Below are 19,575 nucleotides of genomic sequence, written 5' to 3' on the forward strand. Positions count from 1 at the left end.
ATAGTCGGCACTATCTAAATGCCAATTGAGGAGTCTCTTTTTCTGAGTTATATTTGGGGAAGGAACCTAATTATCAGCAACATAAAGAACTATAGACAAATCATATTATTGCCCCCAAAATTGCATTGAATGACCCCATTAAACCACATGCAATATCAGAAAAAGAGATTCCTTTTTAGTCATATTTGTTATGTTTTCTGATAGTATAATCCTCTCATACCATCTGTTGCCATATTGGTATTAGATAAGAGTTAAAAGTGATCTAAATTCCAGTGGTAGAATTAGCTAACAATATCTAATTCAGTTACTTATGTTTTCTGAATATTAGGTTCCTCATCCATGAAATGAGAAATTAGAACAAGATGATCACCAAGATCTCTGTCAGGCTCCAAAACTCTTTGCTCTAATAATCTTACACTATACACACTTAAAAAGGATGACAATTCTCAGACCAATAATTAAAGCCGAAATCATCTTACCTGTCTGTATTGGACTAGAAGCTGAAAGTGGAGATCCAGGGGTGGGAATTTCAAATGCACACAGAAATCCACTCACTGACAGACGAACTTTTTGATTGTCCTGTGGGAAATACTACAGGAAAAAAAAGCAAGAAGAGAAGGGGGAGCTATTTCAAATAAAACAGAAAATGATCTCTCTGCTATATTTTAAGTGAACGTTTTAGATGCTTTTTCATCACTGAAGTAAACATGATGACTAATTTTTTTCAAATAACTGAAAGGTAACTGCTTGGTAATAAACTGGAAATAAACTTTACTGACAAAGAAGACCTTCTATAGGAAGGAAGTATGTTGTATATAACTGATTTAAGTTTTGTCCTTTTTTTCAAGCATCTAAACTCCCAACCCTAAGAGAGCTCGCCTCTGTGCTACATGAAAAACAAAAAGTCAATGAGGTGGGAGTGTTCAGAAACCCAAAAGATTAATAGTATAAATAATACCAGTGATAGAAGCTCAATTGAGTAGGCAATATTCTTACTAATTGGTTATTTTTCCAGCTGATATACATAAAGAGGTGATTTGTGTCAATGTCTTTATTAACTTTTTAGTATGTTGAGAGGCCAGGGGTGTGTGTGTGTGTACAATCTAAAACACACACTCATAAATATATAAAATACGTTAATGTAGGAAGAATTCTGTAATGGTAATCCAGAAGAGCTGTCAAGTGCAGCAGCAGTCACTGGGGGGACCTATACTGCAATGATACAACTAGATGATTCCATAGGGATAGTATTGGGTTTATGTGGTTCCTTCTTTAAAAACACCAACATCATTATTACTCCTTCATTCTGGTAGATGACTGTTTTACGCTTCTGGGATGGAAAACTTTTTTGTTGGGCTTTTTGTGTTTCATATTTCCCAAGGCCATTTACATAATAATTAATAATAATTAATTGAGAAATCTGGGATGTTCAAAGGATAGAATCCAGGGTTTCCTAGAAAGAATAATTTTACCTTTATGTTGGAACCATGTACTTCTGCAAGAAGAATTTGTTCTGATTTAAGTCCGCAGAGATCACTCAGCTGTTTTTTTAAACCTGTGTACTTTTCATCCATATTCAATCTTAGTCCGTATCGTACAGGAGTAGTACCATCTAATTTAATAACTAATGAAGAAAAAATATTTTTTGTCAATAAAACACAGGTTTCACTGAAAATTTTTACTGTGTGTGTGTATGTATGTGTGTGTTGGAAATAGCAAACATTTTAGTCATGATTTCTTATTTCATATGTATATGCTACAACAGATAGTACTTTGGGAGAATATTGAGTAAATCATTATTTTTTGATGTTCACCTGATAAAGAAATGTTAAGAGTTTGAAACTAAGAGAGAAATCAACCAGCACAAAAATGGACCCATAGTCCAATTCTTTCAAACTTCAAATCATGCTGGAAGTTAGATTGCTAGATTATAAAATGTTCACTGTCAATCTTTACCCATTATCAGCAAATGATATTACTTAGACATTCAACTGCTTTGAGTAAGAGAAACACAAGGGAATCAAATAATTTTTCAAAACTCTGTCACCTACCTGTTATTTCTAAGTGCATATAACTGTCCATTGGTAGTGGCAAAGACAAAAAGTTGAAAGGGTCAAATCGGACACTTATATGCCCACATGTCTTGCATTTGACTTGAGATCTTAGTTGCCCATGGAACAAATCCACAACAACTGACCTATTCCTTCTCAGATGGTTGTCCCAGGCCTAGCGAGGAAAAAGATTAGACATTTTTTCTTCCAAAAGTCAAAAGATGAACTTTTCTACACAAATTCAAAGAAATGGATTACATATATTGGATTTAAATGTCAAAAATATACAACCTATAATCTTCATTTAAAATATAAAATCTGTGGCCAAATGTGCCTGGTAAGCAATGACTGGAAACAGCAGTGTCTTTGGTACACAGCCTGTTGCTTGTGAGGAACCTAGGAGACAGTTCTTTCTGGAGATCTTACACTTCTACTCTCAGGCTATCCCCAATCTTATGCTCTAGATAGGTGTGCAGGCTGCCTCTGGAAAGCCTCAGGGCACAGTGGCAAGGGTCCACATTGGCTAAGTCATCATGTCCATCTGCACCAACCTGCAGAACAGGAGCATGTAACTGAAGCACTAGAGAGCCCATGTTTAAGTTTCCTGGCCTCCAGAAAAATCTGTATCTCAAGAAGTTGGGGCTTTACCAAATTTAACATGTATGTTTGAAAAGTGTATCATCCTAGATGGCAGCAGGGTCAAATACATCCCAAATCGTGGCCCCTGGACAAATGGTGGGTACTACACTCACGAGAGCCTCAGTGCTGTCCCTTACTTTGTCATACCCAAATAAAACACAATTTCTATTCAAAACAATAAATATAATATAAAGACTTTCTGCCTACAAATTTAGAAGTCAGATATATAATTTAAAATGCATTGCCTACTGAGTAAAGAAAAAGTTATTGAATAGGATGTGATTCTTTCTGCTCAATCTATATAATATTAAATTCAGTTGGAAAAATTCTATTTTTTCCTGTGTTTCTAACAGGGTAACAATGAATATTAAAGTTTTTTGTCTGCAAAAAAGCAGATAAAACATGCCTATGTGTCACTGAATATATATTACTTTAGCAGTTAAGGGGATGCTTTTAAAATTCTACCTAACGATTATTCCCACATCCTTTTCCAAAAGTTTATAAAGTCAAAAGCCAACTTTTTTCTAATTTCACTGAAGATGCTTTGTTTTGGCATCACTACACAAGATTAAGCAGAGAAAACAGAAATTCATTCACTTTTCACATTGAAATTATAATCATAATAGTTTAAGTTTTGCAACACATATTTGTGGCCAGAACATTTTATATGTTACTTATACTAGAAATTCAAACCCAACAAACCTCTGCAGCTACTTCCCAATCTGGTCTGCCATCACTGTCCTTCAGTTCCACATATGGCTTCTCATGGACTCGATTGAGATCTTCATGAAGACCGTCCAAGAGAAAAGCCAGAAGTTCTTGGGAGTCTTGTTGCTGGAACCCATTAAACCTAGGCGCATATTTTGCTATGGTCCACTACAAAAGCAATGGGAATCAAACTCATTAATTGCTATCCCATAAAATCTGGAATGAATAAGCCCTATAATCAGTCAGAAGCACTGTTAGATATAACAGTTCAGCATTTAGTCTATTTCAGCAAATATATTTTGGATAATCATGAAATCTTTCTAATCTTAATCTGAAATGACAAAACAAATTTGACCTGTGTCTAACAATTTCTTAAGGTACACAGTTGCTGTTTAAGACAGGTAAGGCAGAAATAATAAAATAGCATTTGTTTCATTGAAGATTTCCTGTTACACTTTCTTTTATGGTTAACTTTTCTGATCTTGTACCCTTATTTTTATTATTAGAAACAGACTTTCCCAGTGTTTAACTGTGAGGACTTACTAACTAGCAACCTTGAACGATATTGCCTTATGGTAGGGTCATTTAGAACATTAATGAGCTAACACACACAAAATAATATAATTGTGCCTGGTAAGTGGTAAGTTGTCAAATTTTTAGCTATTATGATGATTAATTTTAACCTAAAAGTTTTTTTTCAAAGATTTATTTATGCATGCATGCAAGAACTGGCCCTAACCTAAAAGTTTTACTCTTATTTTAAAATGAAGATAAAAGGAATAATCCTCGGCCTCCCTGGTGGCACAAGGGGTTAAGTCTCAGCACTATGAAGCTATTGGCAGCCACTGCAGCAAGAGTTCAATCTCTGGCCAGGCAACTACCCACATGGTGTGGCAGACCTCTCATGTCTCACCCGCTGCTCCCCTCAGCAGTGTACTTCCAGTCAATCCACCTGTTCTGTTCCCCACTCTGTTTCTGGTGACTCCTCTCACCCCCCACACCTCTAGCCTGCACCCCAGTTCTTGTATGCATAAATAAATAAAATAAATCTTTTTTTAAAAAAGGAATAATCTTAGCCCTTACAATTTACTACATGATATTAATGTAAAATTCATATTAATTATATTTTTTCTTTCTGTTAATTTTATAGATAGAATTAATTATCTCAGTAATGTTAAAAATGTGCTGAGTAATATTAATTAGACTCAAAAGTCCAGAATACTGCAAATGGTAAAGAACTAACAAAGAAATGTTTACTGCACATACAAGTAAGATATTTGATAAATTAGTAAATGAGTGACATTCCAAATTTATATTGTGCCTTTGATCTTTTTTCTACCCATTACATCTGTGGCAGTATTTTGCACATATCTGAACAAATAAAAGTATCTGACACTCAGTTTATACCTAGCAAAGGATTAAAAAACATTGGTTAAACTAAAACTAAAAAGCTAAACATGAAAAAATAGGTAAAGAAAACTAATTAAACAATTGCTTAAGACTTTAATACATTTATATTATTTGAATCTGCTTACCCGAAGCTTTAATGGGGCAACATTCTTCTGAGTTCCACTCCACAGTTCCTGTACTAAATCACCATAACATTTAGCCATATGCCCCTTCATACCAATTGGATTTGTCCTAAAGGTTTGAGAGGAAAATTTGTTGCCAGAGTCTCATAAATCACAATCACGTGGACACAGAAATACCTAGCATCTATTTTTTCCAGCAAAGTATCTTTTTTTTAAAAAGAGAAGTATTCCTTATTTCATACTAAACAAGGCAAATAAGATTTTTCTTCCCCAGGGTGAAGTAAAAGGAAATTCAGGTGATACGGGGCTTATAACAAAACGATAAAAAGTTAATAGGCCAATGACTCAAGAAAGATTACCTGTTGAGTTCATAAAGATGTCTCCCTGAGATAAAATACTGTGTCAGTGGCTGTGTGTTACTAACACACTGGATGCTTGAATTCATGAAGCATGTGTTTCCCAGGTTACTCAGACCTGTGGCTCCCTTTTCTGTGGGAACTAGAGCAGACAATGAGGATGAAGACTAGCTGTAGTGATATGTTATAAAACAGTTACATGTATTAAATGCAGTGATTTCCATCATTCTTAATCAGTTAAACAGAGCTAATGTTTCTCTATCTGGCCTTTCAAAGCTAAAATAGAGAAAACTTCACGATGTGTCACTGGCAATCATGACAAACCAAGTGAATTTGTAATCTATAAGCAGCACTTCAACTGCTAAAACTGTTTTTAAGAATTTAAGCAATTTTTCTTAGCATAACATCTTTAAAACTATATGGGCTTAGCAACATCAAATTCTGCTGTGGAAAAAAGAAAAATAAGAGGGGCGGGGAATAGGGATCACTTTTGAACTAGAAAGCCAAAAACTGTTAACACCTCAATAGTTGAGAGAAGAAAACAAAAACAGAATAATTTTAAGATGATCTTTTTAAATATAATACACTGGAGACTTACCCTTGTGTCTATCTATTTTACTACTGTTTGCTATAAATGACATTTCCTCAGGCCAGCTCATATCTTTGTTGCGAACTGGAAAGACATAGAAAGTAATGTTTTAATCTTACACATTGAAATCATACCCACTCAATTGGTTCTGTTAACAAAAAAAAGTTGATTCTAAATTAGAAACTGAAAAAATTTCAAGTTATTTTTAGTAACTGAAACATAACCAACTCTTTATATTGGGGACTTTGCTGTCACTTGGTTAGAATTAATTAATAAGCTATTCTCTGAATTACCTACTTGAAATAATAATATATTCAATTATCTACAAAAGTAATTTAGGCTCCTAAACTTTACAACATTAGAACTATTATAATTCTTTCTTATATTATAACAACTCTGAGAGTAATTTATTTTAATACAAAGAAAGCTATCAATATTTCCAAGACTCTTGAGAAAGATAGCTCAAGTATTCAAAGACTTGCGCATGCCAGTGTGTAAATTTATGTGATTATACAAGTAAGTTCTGTTGGTGAATGGACAATGTCGATAACTAATGAAAGCCTGTGCTACCAACCATGCAAGAAAGTTAGTTTCCTTGCTCAAATTCAAAGAGGTAGATTGAAAATTTTATAAAACTTTATAAACTTGTAATTGAATTCATGTGTTTCTACCCACTGTCCCCACTCCTTGCCAGACAATGAATGCAGACTTATTTTTTCAAAGCAATCTAAATAGTACGTAGGATTATAAAAGGGTTCAATAAGTTTTCTTTACCATAAACAAGATAATGATCAAATCAAATGACTGAAAGAATTATGAAGTGAATTATAAGTGATTAACTAAAATTTTAAATCATTCCCCTAAAAATCTAATACACACAAATGCTTCCATCTTGTACCTTCAATTACCAGGTGCTGCTCATCCTGGATTTTTAAATATTCCAATCTGTGATCCTCATCATCCAGAAGAGTAAGGTAATTCTGTGTAAGAAGGAAGAAATATTTTTGGTAATTTGATTACTAAGCTTAAAACAAACATGGAAATAAAAATGAATGACAACTAAAAATGTGCTTGTAGTTGTTTAAGTCTTATGTTTAAGACTTTGGCATCTTATAGTTATTCAGAAATACTTAAAATTTAGGTGTCAGAATGAGAGAAAAATAATGCATACTTTATAAACATATACTGTATGTCTCTAAAATAAAGCTACAGAGAATTCTGGGGAGACCAGAAAAGACTCATCATATATGAAACCAAAATTCATAGAGATTTAGATTTTCTGAAAAGCTTACAGAAATTTTCTTTAGTACCGAGTAAGAAAGCCAGTAAATGTGCTTGTGATCAAGATGGAACATGATCACTTACTAAGAACTAAAAATGTAAAACCAATGTCATGCAGTAGAATTCTACTGCATGACATTGATTTTACATTTTTTACTTTGTCTAAAGTGCTCACAAAACTAATTAATTCTCACAATTACTAATATCTCAGAAGGCAAATACCATAATTTCCCCCATTTACTCATGGGAAAACTGAGACAGAGTTAAATGAAATGTTATACAACTAACACAAGGGACAGAACCAGGATTTAATTCCTGTCAGTGTGCTCTAGGAGCTGTATTCTTTACCATACTGCCACTTAATGGAGACTAAAAGAGGAGGTAAGAAAGAAGGAAACAAGGATTTGAGAACTAGCGAAAATTACTTATGATCTACTTCAGAGTGTTACACAATGCATCTCCACAAAAGGGAAGCCTCATTGCAGCACAGTGAATGGGCACCATTTTCATCTCACTTACATGCAACCACCTTGGATTATAAGCCACAGTGTGCTATGGACTAGACTTTCTGAATTGGGGAGTTACTAGGAACCAGGGACAGAGCTGATCAATTTATATAAGATGTAAGGAGGCTGGGCCCATTTTGCTCTTGTTTCTGTAGGGAAGGAGACTTCCTGGTGGATTATTCAGTACATTTTGAATTTTGAATCTCTCCTCTGTCTCAGCTCTCTGGGACCAGCCTAACTCCTTTCTGAAGGTTCCCTTCCAGGTTTAGACAAGACTTCAGGACCCAGTGGCACTGGTTTAGGCAGAGCCTGTTTGCCTGAGCATTTGCCCATGAGGGAAGGGGTCTGGGGGGCTTTACTGGCAGATGATTATTAGGATTACTCTTTTTTTTTCCCTATCACACTAATTCTAATAAGATCTTTCACATCATGAGTTTGCTTCCTCTGCCTTTATGTGTGCAAAAAGTCAAATCCCTTTTACAGCATCCACCCTTTAATATTTTGGGGTCCTTGGGTGCCCCTCAATCACATACTAACAAGGGCAAAACCTATATTGCATATTTGGGGAGTATATATAAACAATTAAAAGCACTGGCTCTAACAAGAATGGGAGATAGGATTCACAGGATCAATAGGAGAAATTTTTTATTATATGATTTTTCAAATGTGTATGTTACTATAAAACAAATAAAAGTAAATTTTTACTTTAAAAAAGGTACCTACACACAAGTATGAACCAGAGATATGCTATGGGGAAGGGGGAAAGGAGGGATTGGGGTCAAAATAAGGGGGTTGCAATTGTATGGGGAATATAAAATTAAAATTAAAAAAAGAGAAAAGAAAAAAATGAAAAAAGATATGTGCTGTTTACTTCATAACAAAAATCTTTTCATAAGATGATATTGTCCATGATTATCAATCATTATATGGATTTCAGGTGACAAAAAATAACTACATGTAGGCATATATATAGCAATTTAAAAGTTGAAGTTTTCACTGAGATCCTAGATAGGGATTTTAGGATAATTACTATATGAATATCTAATCTGAGCAGTTACAGATGAAATCCCATGATCATGAAATAGAGATTGAACATTTAACCTGGACTCTGGGATGCCTCTTACCTCACTGTTGTACAGCCACAGACGCATGTCTTCTTCTTTGATGCGCAGCCTCTGAGATAGATATTCATGAATTTCCTTGATGGTCTGCATTCGACTAAAACAGCCTGTATACGCTAAGACCCGCTTTAGTGGTGCATTTGGAGAAGGTACATTTCCTATAGTCATAGTAATCACAATAGGGAAAAAAGCAGATTTAAAAGAAAGTACTCTTTCCTGCAGTAGGACCATACTATTTTAAGAAATAATGATGAGAAATGAGTTACAGGCTTAATAATTCTGTAAATCAAGAGCTTAAGAATAAGTGTAAAAATGAAGACAAGAGATGCAAGCATCATGGAGTGAGTTTAACTTTGAAAGGAAGAGCAACAAAATCATAAAGACCCAAATATTGTCAGTATTTGGATCCCAAGAAGAGTGGCAAATAGCAACAATCTTGGCTACTAGGTGACAACAGCAAAAATCAAAACTCACTGTAAAACACACAAGTGAAAATGGGACTGAATTTGAATCTCACAGTTAGATAATTGGATTTATCTGATCTAATTCTCAGCATATCTTATAATTACACAGAAAATTTTACTTAATATTCTAAGTAGGCACAGAGCCCACATGACCAAACAAAGCTTTAAAGCGATCCCAAGAAGTTCCCCAGGACAAAAATATTTGGAATTTATGATATGGTTTGCCTCCCTAGTAAAATGACAACAGACATTCTTGAATTCCTGAAGAGCTCAAGGTGGACACAAAAAGTGTTAATATGGGGAAAGTAGTGAAGAATGAAGGAAGAATATGTCAACTCTGACTATATGCTTCAGAAGAGGAGAGGGATGAAATGATGAGACTATGGAAATTAAAGGTAGGTTGCAAAAATCACTGTTAAACCTTGGTTAACTATTCAGCTAAAAATCCAGACAAAATTGCAGCTTAAAATGGCCACCTCCTTTTATGGGAAGAATTTTATTGAGCAATAAAAAACAAAAATAAGCTTAACATATCAATATCTAGGATTATATTATACATTTCCAGGTAATGTTCCACCCACTCATGAATGACTTAGCTTTTTTTCAATCCTATTAAATATGCTATATGTGTGTGTTTACTTGCTAAACAAAGCGGGGGAAAGGTATTGGCATCATTTGCTTTTTTTAGATCTACCAAAAGGAATTCACTTGGATCAGGCAGACTAAAAAATCTAAAACACAATGACTTATGTAGTCTTTCCTGTCTGTAGAAAATTAAGGTCATTGTAAATGTGGCAAGGTTTGTATACCTGTCACTTCAAAAGGAACAAAAGAGCCTAGCAAACAGCTTAGTAAAGTATTGAGAAAGATGAACATCACATGCTATAATAGGACAAAACCCAACCATGATCAATTTCAAACACATAGCAAAGCAAATCTTTTACTATCAGCAAGCAAAGGATAATCCCTAAAACAGCAAATTTCTGCAATTATACATGAGGATTAGTTATAAGATTACAGCAAGAAAGCATATTTTTAAAAACTTCAAATGATTAATGATTGATTTCACAATTAATTAGTATGGAATAAAATTTCAAATTAAGAACAAATTTGGAACATAGTAACTACCCAATTCTAGGATTCAGAAGCATGTGCAAGTGTAGTGTCCAAGTCAATTTCTATTGTCCTAAAGCCACATAAAAAATTTGTTTTGAGTTCTAGACAGTTTTTAAATAGCATAGCTCATTAAGCAGGCAGCCACTTATACATAATTTTGTGCCTCTGAATAGCACCGACAAATCTAGTGGAATTCACAGAAGCAGCAAAAATCTAGGATCAGCACAAGAGTTGCAAAGAATACTCACTAAAAGCACAACACACCTTGCCTCTCGTGTTATCTTTCAGAGACAATCAAAAAAGATGTGCTGAGGGTTCATTAAAGTAAGGCTAATGCTTTTTATTTAATGAAAAATTAATTAAGAATATTTCTACACAGACTTCGTTTTACTAGTTCCTTGATGTTGTCAATGTTTTCTCCAAAGACAGAGATTGCTACAATTCTTACCAAACAATGTTTGTAAGAATCTCCATATATTTTCTGAATACAAACTTTAAGGAAGACATGAAACTAACCCTTATTCAATTCCATAGGTATGATGGTACTTACAGGGTTGGCTTGGGTTCATAGGTAGTTCTTACATAGGTAGTTGTATTATTTATAATAACATTGTGGCATAATTAACACCAAGTCTGAGAACTCATTATTTCTGCTGAAGAATAATTTCAAATATTTGCAAGGCTAAAACAGAGCAAATTCTGTACATCAATAAAATTTAATCTCATAGAGAAACACAAGGGGAATTTTTAGCATGTGATACATTAAAATGGAAACTTATTTAGATGTCATTTCGATAGTCTTGATATTTTTCAAAGCTATATCCTTTGTTTTTTATTATCTGTTGCTTCTAGGTCTTGTTGGCTCTAGTATGAGAAATATATCAGGTTTCACCCCCCAAAAATCCCAAAATGCCCCCCCAAAAAATCCCCAAAAGACGATGTTGCAAAAGATATCACTTCTTAGAAATCTGAGTGGAGTTGGAAAGATTGGCAGACTATAATCTAGGCTGAGCAAATAATTTACAATGGCTTATCTTATTAAAATTATGTTAATTTTATTTTTATTTTATCACTGCATATTTACAAACCAGAGAGGGAAACAAGCCTTCTCAGCTTGCTGCTTAGAGTTTGCCTTGACCCCATCTAGTCTTGCGCATGACCATAGATCTAAGCCCCCCAATTGATTTATTGATTCTGTATGAAAACTGATGGGAATGTTTATTAGTACAGTGGCACCAGGCTTGAGCAATTTGGTTTTTATTTTTTTACGGAAATGCATTGTATTCTTGCTGCATTCTTAAGTTACCTCTTGGTAAATGCTGAGGAAACATTCTCAGGCTCATCATACCCATATTCACCCAGATGTTAGACTGTTGTGTCCGAGTGGCAGGCTGCTGTCTCAGGAAGAGAAGATAGCGAGGAAATAATTCCAGCTCTGGGATTTCTGTCTTGCTATTCTTGATCACCTGTTGTTTTAAAAGATTTGATCACTACAAGAAAACATGCCACTTTCTAACTTCTGAGATTTATCTTTAAAATATTCAATTAGTTCACTGCCTACAGTTCAATTAGATTACTAAAATACATAGGTTTAAACTAAGACTCTTGCTTTAAAATCTATCTTACAAATATGTTCTCCTTTTTCATTTAAAATTAATATCATAATTAGGGGTAAAAAAACTTACCTACATTTCTACTACCCTCACACCACAACTGTTTTCACTTTTATATATTTCATATATGTGATGATTTTATTTTTCTTAGAACAAATTCTTACAACTGTAGTTACAAGTCAAAAAATATGGACGTACTGTGAAAAAACTCATTTAATAATTATAATAATAATAGTAGCATATGTTTACTGACTACTTACTATAAATCAGATGCTGTGCTAATCATATTATTCAATTATGAAAATAATTTTAATGAGGTAGATATTATTGTTATCTTCATTTTACAGATGAGGAAATTAAAATTTAGAGATTGGAACACCAGTTATCAGAAAGTATTCAAATTCATTCAATGACATGTTTCTCCTATAGAATATTATGACAGAACGGGAAAGTCCCAAAAAATAAGCAACAAATTAAAGGATTACCCAACCCTCCCTAAATAAAGAAGAATATAACACATATATGTATCTATGTATCTATCTGCCTATCAATCAATCAATCGATCTGGGAGTCCTGATTTCAAATACAATTTTGAAACTTTTAAGATCAAAACACAAACTTGGAATTCCTGATTCTGACCTAAAAAGATGTTTTAATAAACATTATAGCTCAACATTAATATCAAAATTATAGACTAAGGTCTTATAGCATTTTTTTTAAAGTGATCTACTTACTATATTGCATCTATGCAAAAGTGTTTCTTGATATATTGAAAGATCTTATAAAGTATTTTATTGCAGCAATAGTGTAAAGAGTATACAGAATAATGAGCAATGCTATTTACTAAATAGACACAATAAATGACGTTGTATAGTTAACTCATTAATATTTTGATATAACATACTCAAAGTGCTTGAAAATGATTCAAAGCATTTACTTATGCTTCAGAATGACTTATTCTAGTTATGGCAATAACCAGAAATCACTAGCTTTGAATTACTAGTATCACATGTTGTGATGTCCTTCCTTTAAAAAGTCAAACCACAAAAATCCACAAAGGAGAGGAACCCAATCCTTAACTGGATACCTGTGTGGTTAATGGGTAAGACAGTGTCAGAATTAATTTCTACACTGCTTCCTATATTCACTGAACTATTTGGCACTGGCTCACAGATTTACAGCTTAAGTCCTATCTTATCCTAAGTAATGACTGCATATATGTGGATAATTTATTCAATAACATGGATTCATAATTCTTTAACATTATTTAGTCCAGTAACTATTGTCTCTGCTCCACATAGTGACCCACTCCTATAGGCACTGTATGACTGGTACCTTATACAGGGCTCTCCTGATTTGAACAGGTACTAAGGTACTCTGCCAACATAAGAACAAACTGACTGTGGGTAGTAAAGTAATAGAAGATTCTATCTATGACTTCTCCTTTATAAGGCACTATTGGCTATACTTACGGGCCTAGGTAGGGCCAGGTTTGCTCCATACCAATGATAAAGTGCTCTCCACACAGGTTCTGGGACCATTTCATAATCTCTTCCATGGATCAACTGTGGAGTTCGTTTTAATCTCCCTCCTTCTAGTGTTAATGATGTAGCCTGAGAAAGGAATATACTCATTTTTAATATTACAGTCACTTGTATGAGCAACTGAACTTCTGCTATGTGCTAAAACTGCTACAAAAAATTTATTAGCAACTTGAAAGAGTGATTTTAAGTAGATGTCAAATTATTTTGTTTTAACAAAACCTAGACATAGGAGAACAAACACAAGTCATTAACTCAGTTTCATTTTATAGGAAACAAAATGAATTTTCTAAAAGAGATTTTTATTTTTAGCTTTCAAAATAAACTATTTAAGAAAAGAAAGATGGCAAATCCTTTGAAAAAAGCCATTGGATCGTTTGTAAATAAGACTGGTTTTCATAGATTTTCTTTCAAATAATAAAAAATAGTATTTTGTAAAGAGTAATAAAAAATAGTATTTTGGAAACTACATTTTCACAGTAGCAGTGAAAATCGTTGAAATAAAATTTCCAAGAATCATCACACTGTTTCTATGCAAGTATTAAATCATACAATAGTCTCACAGAAAAGTCCCATTTAAATAACAATGAACAACTGAACTTCTGCTATGTGCTAAAACCTCTACAAAAAAGTTCATTAGCAACTCATAAGAGAGTGACTTTAAATAGATGTCAAATTATTTACCTTTACTGGTTCTTGAGTTACTAGTGGCTGGTTATCAATAGCCCCTGGTTTCTGAGGATTGAGGTGTAACAAAATATTCCCATTGGTTCCTAGCAAGCACTGGTTGTTATTGTCAGAAGTGTTATGCTGTCGAGCAAAGCACATATCTGTCCCTGGTGTGGCAGAATACAGAAAACCTGTAAGTAAAAAGAGGATGGGATCTTTTTATTTTTAGTTATTATATATAAATAGAATCGAAGACACCAACTCAATGTCTGCGTATTAGGTTAAAGCTATTGCTATGGTGGCATATCAGTAAAGTGTTAGATTCTGATAAATCTTAGGAGATAGGCCATATAGACACATTCCTTTCTAGATAACAGCTAGGCTATGACGAGGCAAAATAAAAACTTTAAAGATGAGTACCAAATGAGCTATCCTCTTAGAATATCTAATAATTCATAACAAGATTTATGTATTTTCTGATAGGAAAGGACAAAGTATGACTAAATAGCTGGGTTCCAACAGTCTCCCTTAATTCTTCTTTTCCAAACTGCAAACACATTTCAATTGTTCTTGATAGATAATGGTGATAGGAAGGAAAGAAGCTAACCCAAGAATTCCAACAGACCAGAGGGATGTTGGGGGAGAGAAGAGGAGCAGGGAAAACGGTGTGAGAAGTGCTGGAGCTGGAGCTCTGGTGAAAGGGAGTGAAACAGGTGTATATATGAAGATATGAGGACGTAGTTCCAAAATTATACAGCTACATAAAAGCTTGATAAATAAAAAAAAAAGTGGACAAATCAGTAACGGGTGAGAGGAAAATAAAAAAGAACTACAATAGGGGGCGGAGCAACATGGCGGCGAGGAGACGCTGCGAGTAAGATCTCCCATTAAAAAAAGTTAATAGGGAGGAAAAGCGGCAGGTCCCAGTGAGAACCGGGACACGGAAGATAAACGGGTGACTCCAGCAAACTACCCGAAGAAGAAAGTGGCCATAAAAGAGGACTAGAAGGGAGGGAAGCACAGAACCCTGCTCCCCTCCCCCGCCCACAGAGGCGGCACTCTCCGACCCGCAGAGAGGAGGGAAACAACAAACCAAAACGACCCACAAGAACAAACGACGCAGCAAGCGGGACTGTGAGTGGAAAGGAACTATTGCAGCCACCACACCCCGTGAACGGGAGCTGAGGCGAACCCTGCAGGATCCGCCACGGCAGTGAGCGAACGGCTCCGGGCGCCATTAGAGAAGATCAAAGACCCCGGGAGACGCGCACACAGCCCGGGCTGCCGGTAAGCCTGCGCGGGAAAGCGGCGCGCTCGGGGAGCTTGAAAAGCAAGTGCAGACCGGAATCGCGGCTGCCCAGGTACCCGCGCCTGCGACCTAGGCTTGCGGGGAGACGACCTAGGCTTGCGGGGAGACGCGCGGAGGTCCTCACTGAGGTGAAGGTCCCTCCCTGAGTAAGCAGGAACCAGGCACCCAGGCACGGGAGCAGGGTGCAAAAGGCGCCATTCCCGCGCCACTGAACTGGGCTACAGCCCGCGTCCTGGACCTGAGGGCTTTGAACTGAGACCCGGGGCACGAAAATTCGGGGCGTGGGTTCTCCACGACGGTGGGGCACAAGGCAGACACAGCACCCCAAAGCTGTTGAGGTGTACCCTACCATTCCCGCTCTGTTCCCTGTCCCACGGGGTGGGGGGGGCGAAAAACAGCCCCCAAGGACAATAGGAGAGATCTCTGGCGCCACCTAGTGACCAGGAAAAAAAAAGTCACTAACACCCCATAGAACAGGAAATTTCTTAAGACTGCTTGAAAAGGGCAGAAGGCTTCTGCAGTGGCCAGACGGGAAGTTATTCCACGCCAGGCCCCTTCCGACCAGCAGTCTGAGCCCACAGAGGGAGCAGGCACCCACGTCCGGGGCAGACCGGGGGCGCAGAAGAGTGTGCCTGAAACCGGAGGCGCAGGGACTGCATCCCGCTTCGCCATTTGAGAACAGGGACATTTCTTCAGTAAAAACTGCCTAAAACCAGCAGAAAGCTCCCCCAGAAGGCAGAGATGGCTCCTGGAAGAGCCAGAGGGGAGCGGAGAAGTTCACCCAAGATGCCAGTCAGTCCGAGCATCACAGTGTCCCAACGCATACGACAAATTAGAAAACAGACAGTAGGGAGTAGAAGAACCACACGCAACCTAACAACTCCTCAGGAAAGAAGCACACCACAAAAAGAAAACCACTCCCCAGATTGCAACGACAGCAACTTGGAAGAAGTTCTGAGCCTTCCAGAAAGAGAATTTAAAATTGCCATGATTAAAAAAGTGATAGATCAGAAGAAGGAAATAGAGTCCCTAAAGAGGGAAGTAAAAGAAATGCAGGAGATCAAAGAATTAATGGAGGAACTAAAGAACTCCGGGAAAAGCAAGGAAAGCAGAATAGATGAAATGGAAGAACGAATAAGTTCTCTTGAAGACACAGAAATAAAAAGAACCAAAACAGAAAAGGAAAGAGAAGTACGAAGGAAAAAGAATGAAGAAAGACTTCGAGAACTATCTGACTCCATGAGGAAAGGAAATATAAGAGTTATAGGAATTCCAGAAGGAGAGGAGAGAGATGTAGGAACAGAGAAAATATTCCAGGAGATAATTGAAGAGAACTTCCCAAATGCGAAGAAGGAGCTGAAAATTGATATACAAGAAGCAAGAAGAACACCAAACTTCCACGACGAAAGGAAAAACACAGCAAGACACATAATAGTAAAGCTCCCAAGAATCCAGGACAAGGAAAAAATAATGAAGCTGACAAGAGGGAAGAAACAGATAACATTCAAAGGAAAACCAATCAGGCTGACATCAGACTTCTCTGAAGAAACACTACGGGCAAGGAGAGAGTGGAGGGACATAGTCAACAGACTCCAAGAAAACAGATGCCAACCAAGAATACTCTATCCCGCAAAGCTCTCTTTCCTCCATGAAGAAAGAATATGGACCTTCCCAGACAAAGAGAAACTCCGGAATTTCATTACGAATAAACCCCCACTCCAAAAATACTACAAGGAATTCTAAAGCCAGAACCTCAGAGGGACGAATAACAACGAAAGAAGACCAAAAAAAAAAAAGTTATTAAAAGAATAAATAAAATCAAAGGAAAGACAAACATAATGGCAAATACAGATGCTAACATATCAATATTAACTCTAAATGTAAATGGACTAAACTCTTCAATAAAAAGACACAGAGTTGCAGCCTGGATTAAGAAACAAAACCCAACCTTTTGCTGTCTCCAGGAAACACATTTAGCTACAAAAGATAAAAATAGGCTCAAAGTCAAAGGATGGAAAACAATCCTACAAGCAAATGGGCCAAAAAAGAAAGCAGGAACAGCTATACTTATATCAGATAAAACAGACTTCAAACTCAAAAAAATAAAAAGAGACCCCAATGGTCACTACATTATGATTAAGGGGACAATACTTCAAGAAGAAATAACACTCATTAACATATACTCACCAAACGAAAGAGCACCAAAATATATCAGACAACTGTTGTCCTCTCTGAAAACAGACATCAGAGAAAACACATACGTAGTGGGAGACTTCAACACACCACTATCAACAATGGATAGATCAACAAGACAAAAAATAAGTAAAGAAACTAAAGCTCTAAATAAGGACCTAGAGCATTTGGGCTTAACAGACATCTATAGAACACTAAACCCAAAAAAAACGGAGTACACATTTTCTCAAGCGCACACGGATCATTCTCCAGGATCGATCACATACTGGGGCACAAGACAAACATCAACAGATACACCAAGATTGAAATCATACCAACCATCTTTTCTGACCACGAAGGCATCAAACTAGAAATAAATCATAAAAAGAAGGCAAGGAACTATCCTACCTCATGGAGATTAAAAGCCACACTACTGGAAGACCACTGGACTAATGAGGAGATCAAAGAAGAAATTAAAAAATTCTTTGAATTGAATGACAAGGAGGACACCAATATCCTAAATGTATGGGATGCAGCAAAAGCAGTAATAAGAGGAAAATATATAGCAATAGAAGCTCACATCAAAAAACAAGAAAGAACTCAAAGAAACAACCTAATCTCGAAGCTCAAAGATCTAGAAAAAGAACAACAAAAAAACCCAAAATCCAGTAGAAGAAAAGAAATAATAAAAACCAAAGCAGAAATAAATGAAAATGAAACTAAAAAAACAATCCAAAAGATCAATGAAACCAAGAGCTGGTTCTTTGAAAAAATCAATAAAATAGACAAACCCCTAGCCAGGCTCACAAAGGAAAAAAGGGAGAAAGCACAAATACACAGGATCATAAATGAAAGAGGAGAAATCACAACGGACACAGCAGAAATCAAAAGAATAATCAGTTACTATGAACAGTTATATGGAAACAAGTTCAACAATCTAGAGGAGATGGACAAATTCCTACAACTCTACAATCACCCAAAGCTAGATAAAGAAGAAATAGAACACCTAAACAGACCAATTACAAGCAGCGAAATTGAAATGGTAATCAAAAACCTCCCCAAAAACAAAAGCCCAGGACCTGATGGATTTACAAATGAATTCTACCAAACATTCAGAGATGAATTAGTGCCTATCCTTCACAAACTCTTCCAAAAAATTGAGAAGGAAGGGACAATACCAAACACGTTCTATGAAGCCAATATTACACTAATACCAAAACCGAATAAGGACAACACAAAAAGGAAAACTACAGGCCAATCTCCCTAATGAACACTGATGCAAAAATCCTCAATAAAATTTTAGCTATCAGAATCCAACAATGTATCCATAAGATAATTCACCACGACCAAGTTGGATTCATTCCAGGGGCACAAGGATGGTTTAACATCCGAAAATCAATCAACATTATCCAACACATCAACAAAAAGAAATATAAAAACCATATGATAATATCAATAGATGCTGAGAAAGCTTTCGACAAAGTGCAACACCCATTCATGATAAAAGCCCTTGAAATTCTTGGGATACAAGGAACATACCTCAACATCATAAAGGCCATCTATGACAAGCCAACAGCCAGTATCATTCTCAATGGTGAAAAGCTGAAAGCAATTCCATTAAGATCTGGAACAAGACAAGGATGTCCACTCTCACCACTGCTTTTCAATATAATACTGGAAGTCCTAGCCAGAGCAATAAGACAAGAGAAAGACATCCAAGGAATCCAAATAGGAAAAGAAGAAGTCAAACTATCACTATTTGCAGATGATATGGTAATATACATAGAGAACCCCAAAATCTCCACAGAAAAACTAATTCAACTCATCAGTCAGTTCAGTAAAGTGGCAGGATACAAAATCAACACGCAAAAGTCAGTAGCCTTCCTATACACAAACAATAAATCTGAA

General features: G+C 36.0%; 1 protein-coding gene across 1 annotated transcript in view; it reads right to left on the reverse strand.

Moving 5' to 3' along the window:
• USP32 (ubiquitin specific peptidase 32) overlaps positions 1-19,575 on the reverse strand; it is a 149,581-nt gene that overhangs the window by 24,891 nt on the left and 105,115 nt on the right. Inside the window, exons 14-25 of the mRNA XM_037494936.2 lie at positions 14,202-14,377; positions 13,449-13,589; positions 11,712-11,829; positions 8,787-8,941; positions 6,774-6,855; positions 5,885-5,959; positions 5,290-5,428; positions 4,934-5,039; positions 3,393-3,566; positions 2,052-2,226; positions 1,473-1,624; positions 480-591 (exon numbers count right to left, since the gene is read on the reverse strand). Coding sequence (XP_037350833.1) covers positions 480-591; positions 1,473-1,624; positions 2,052-2,226; positions 3,393-3,566; positions 4,934-5,039; positions 5,290-5,428; positions 5,885-5,959; positions 6,774-6,855; positions 8,787-8,941; positions 11,712-11,829; positions 13,449-13,589; positions 14,202-14,377 — 1,605 coding nt within the window. The remainder of the gene's footprint in view (positions 1-479; positions 592-1,472; positions 1,625-2,051; positions 2,227-3,392; positions 3,567-4,933; positions 5,040-5,289; positions 5,429-5,884; positions 5,960-6,773; positions 6,856-8,786; positions 8,942-11,711; positions 11,830-13,448; positions 13,590-14,201; positions 14,378-19,575) is intronic.

This window comes from Talpa occidentalis, unplaced genomic scaffold (assembly GCF_014898055.3).
Source record: "Talpa occidentalis isolate TD23 unplaced genomic scaffold, MPIMG_talOcc4v2.1 talOcc4.7, whole genome shotgun sequence".
Classification (NCBI taxonomy): Eukaryota; Metazoa; Chordata; class Mammalia; order Eulipotyphla; family Talpidae; genus Talpa; species Talpa occidentalis.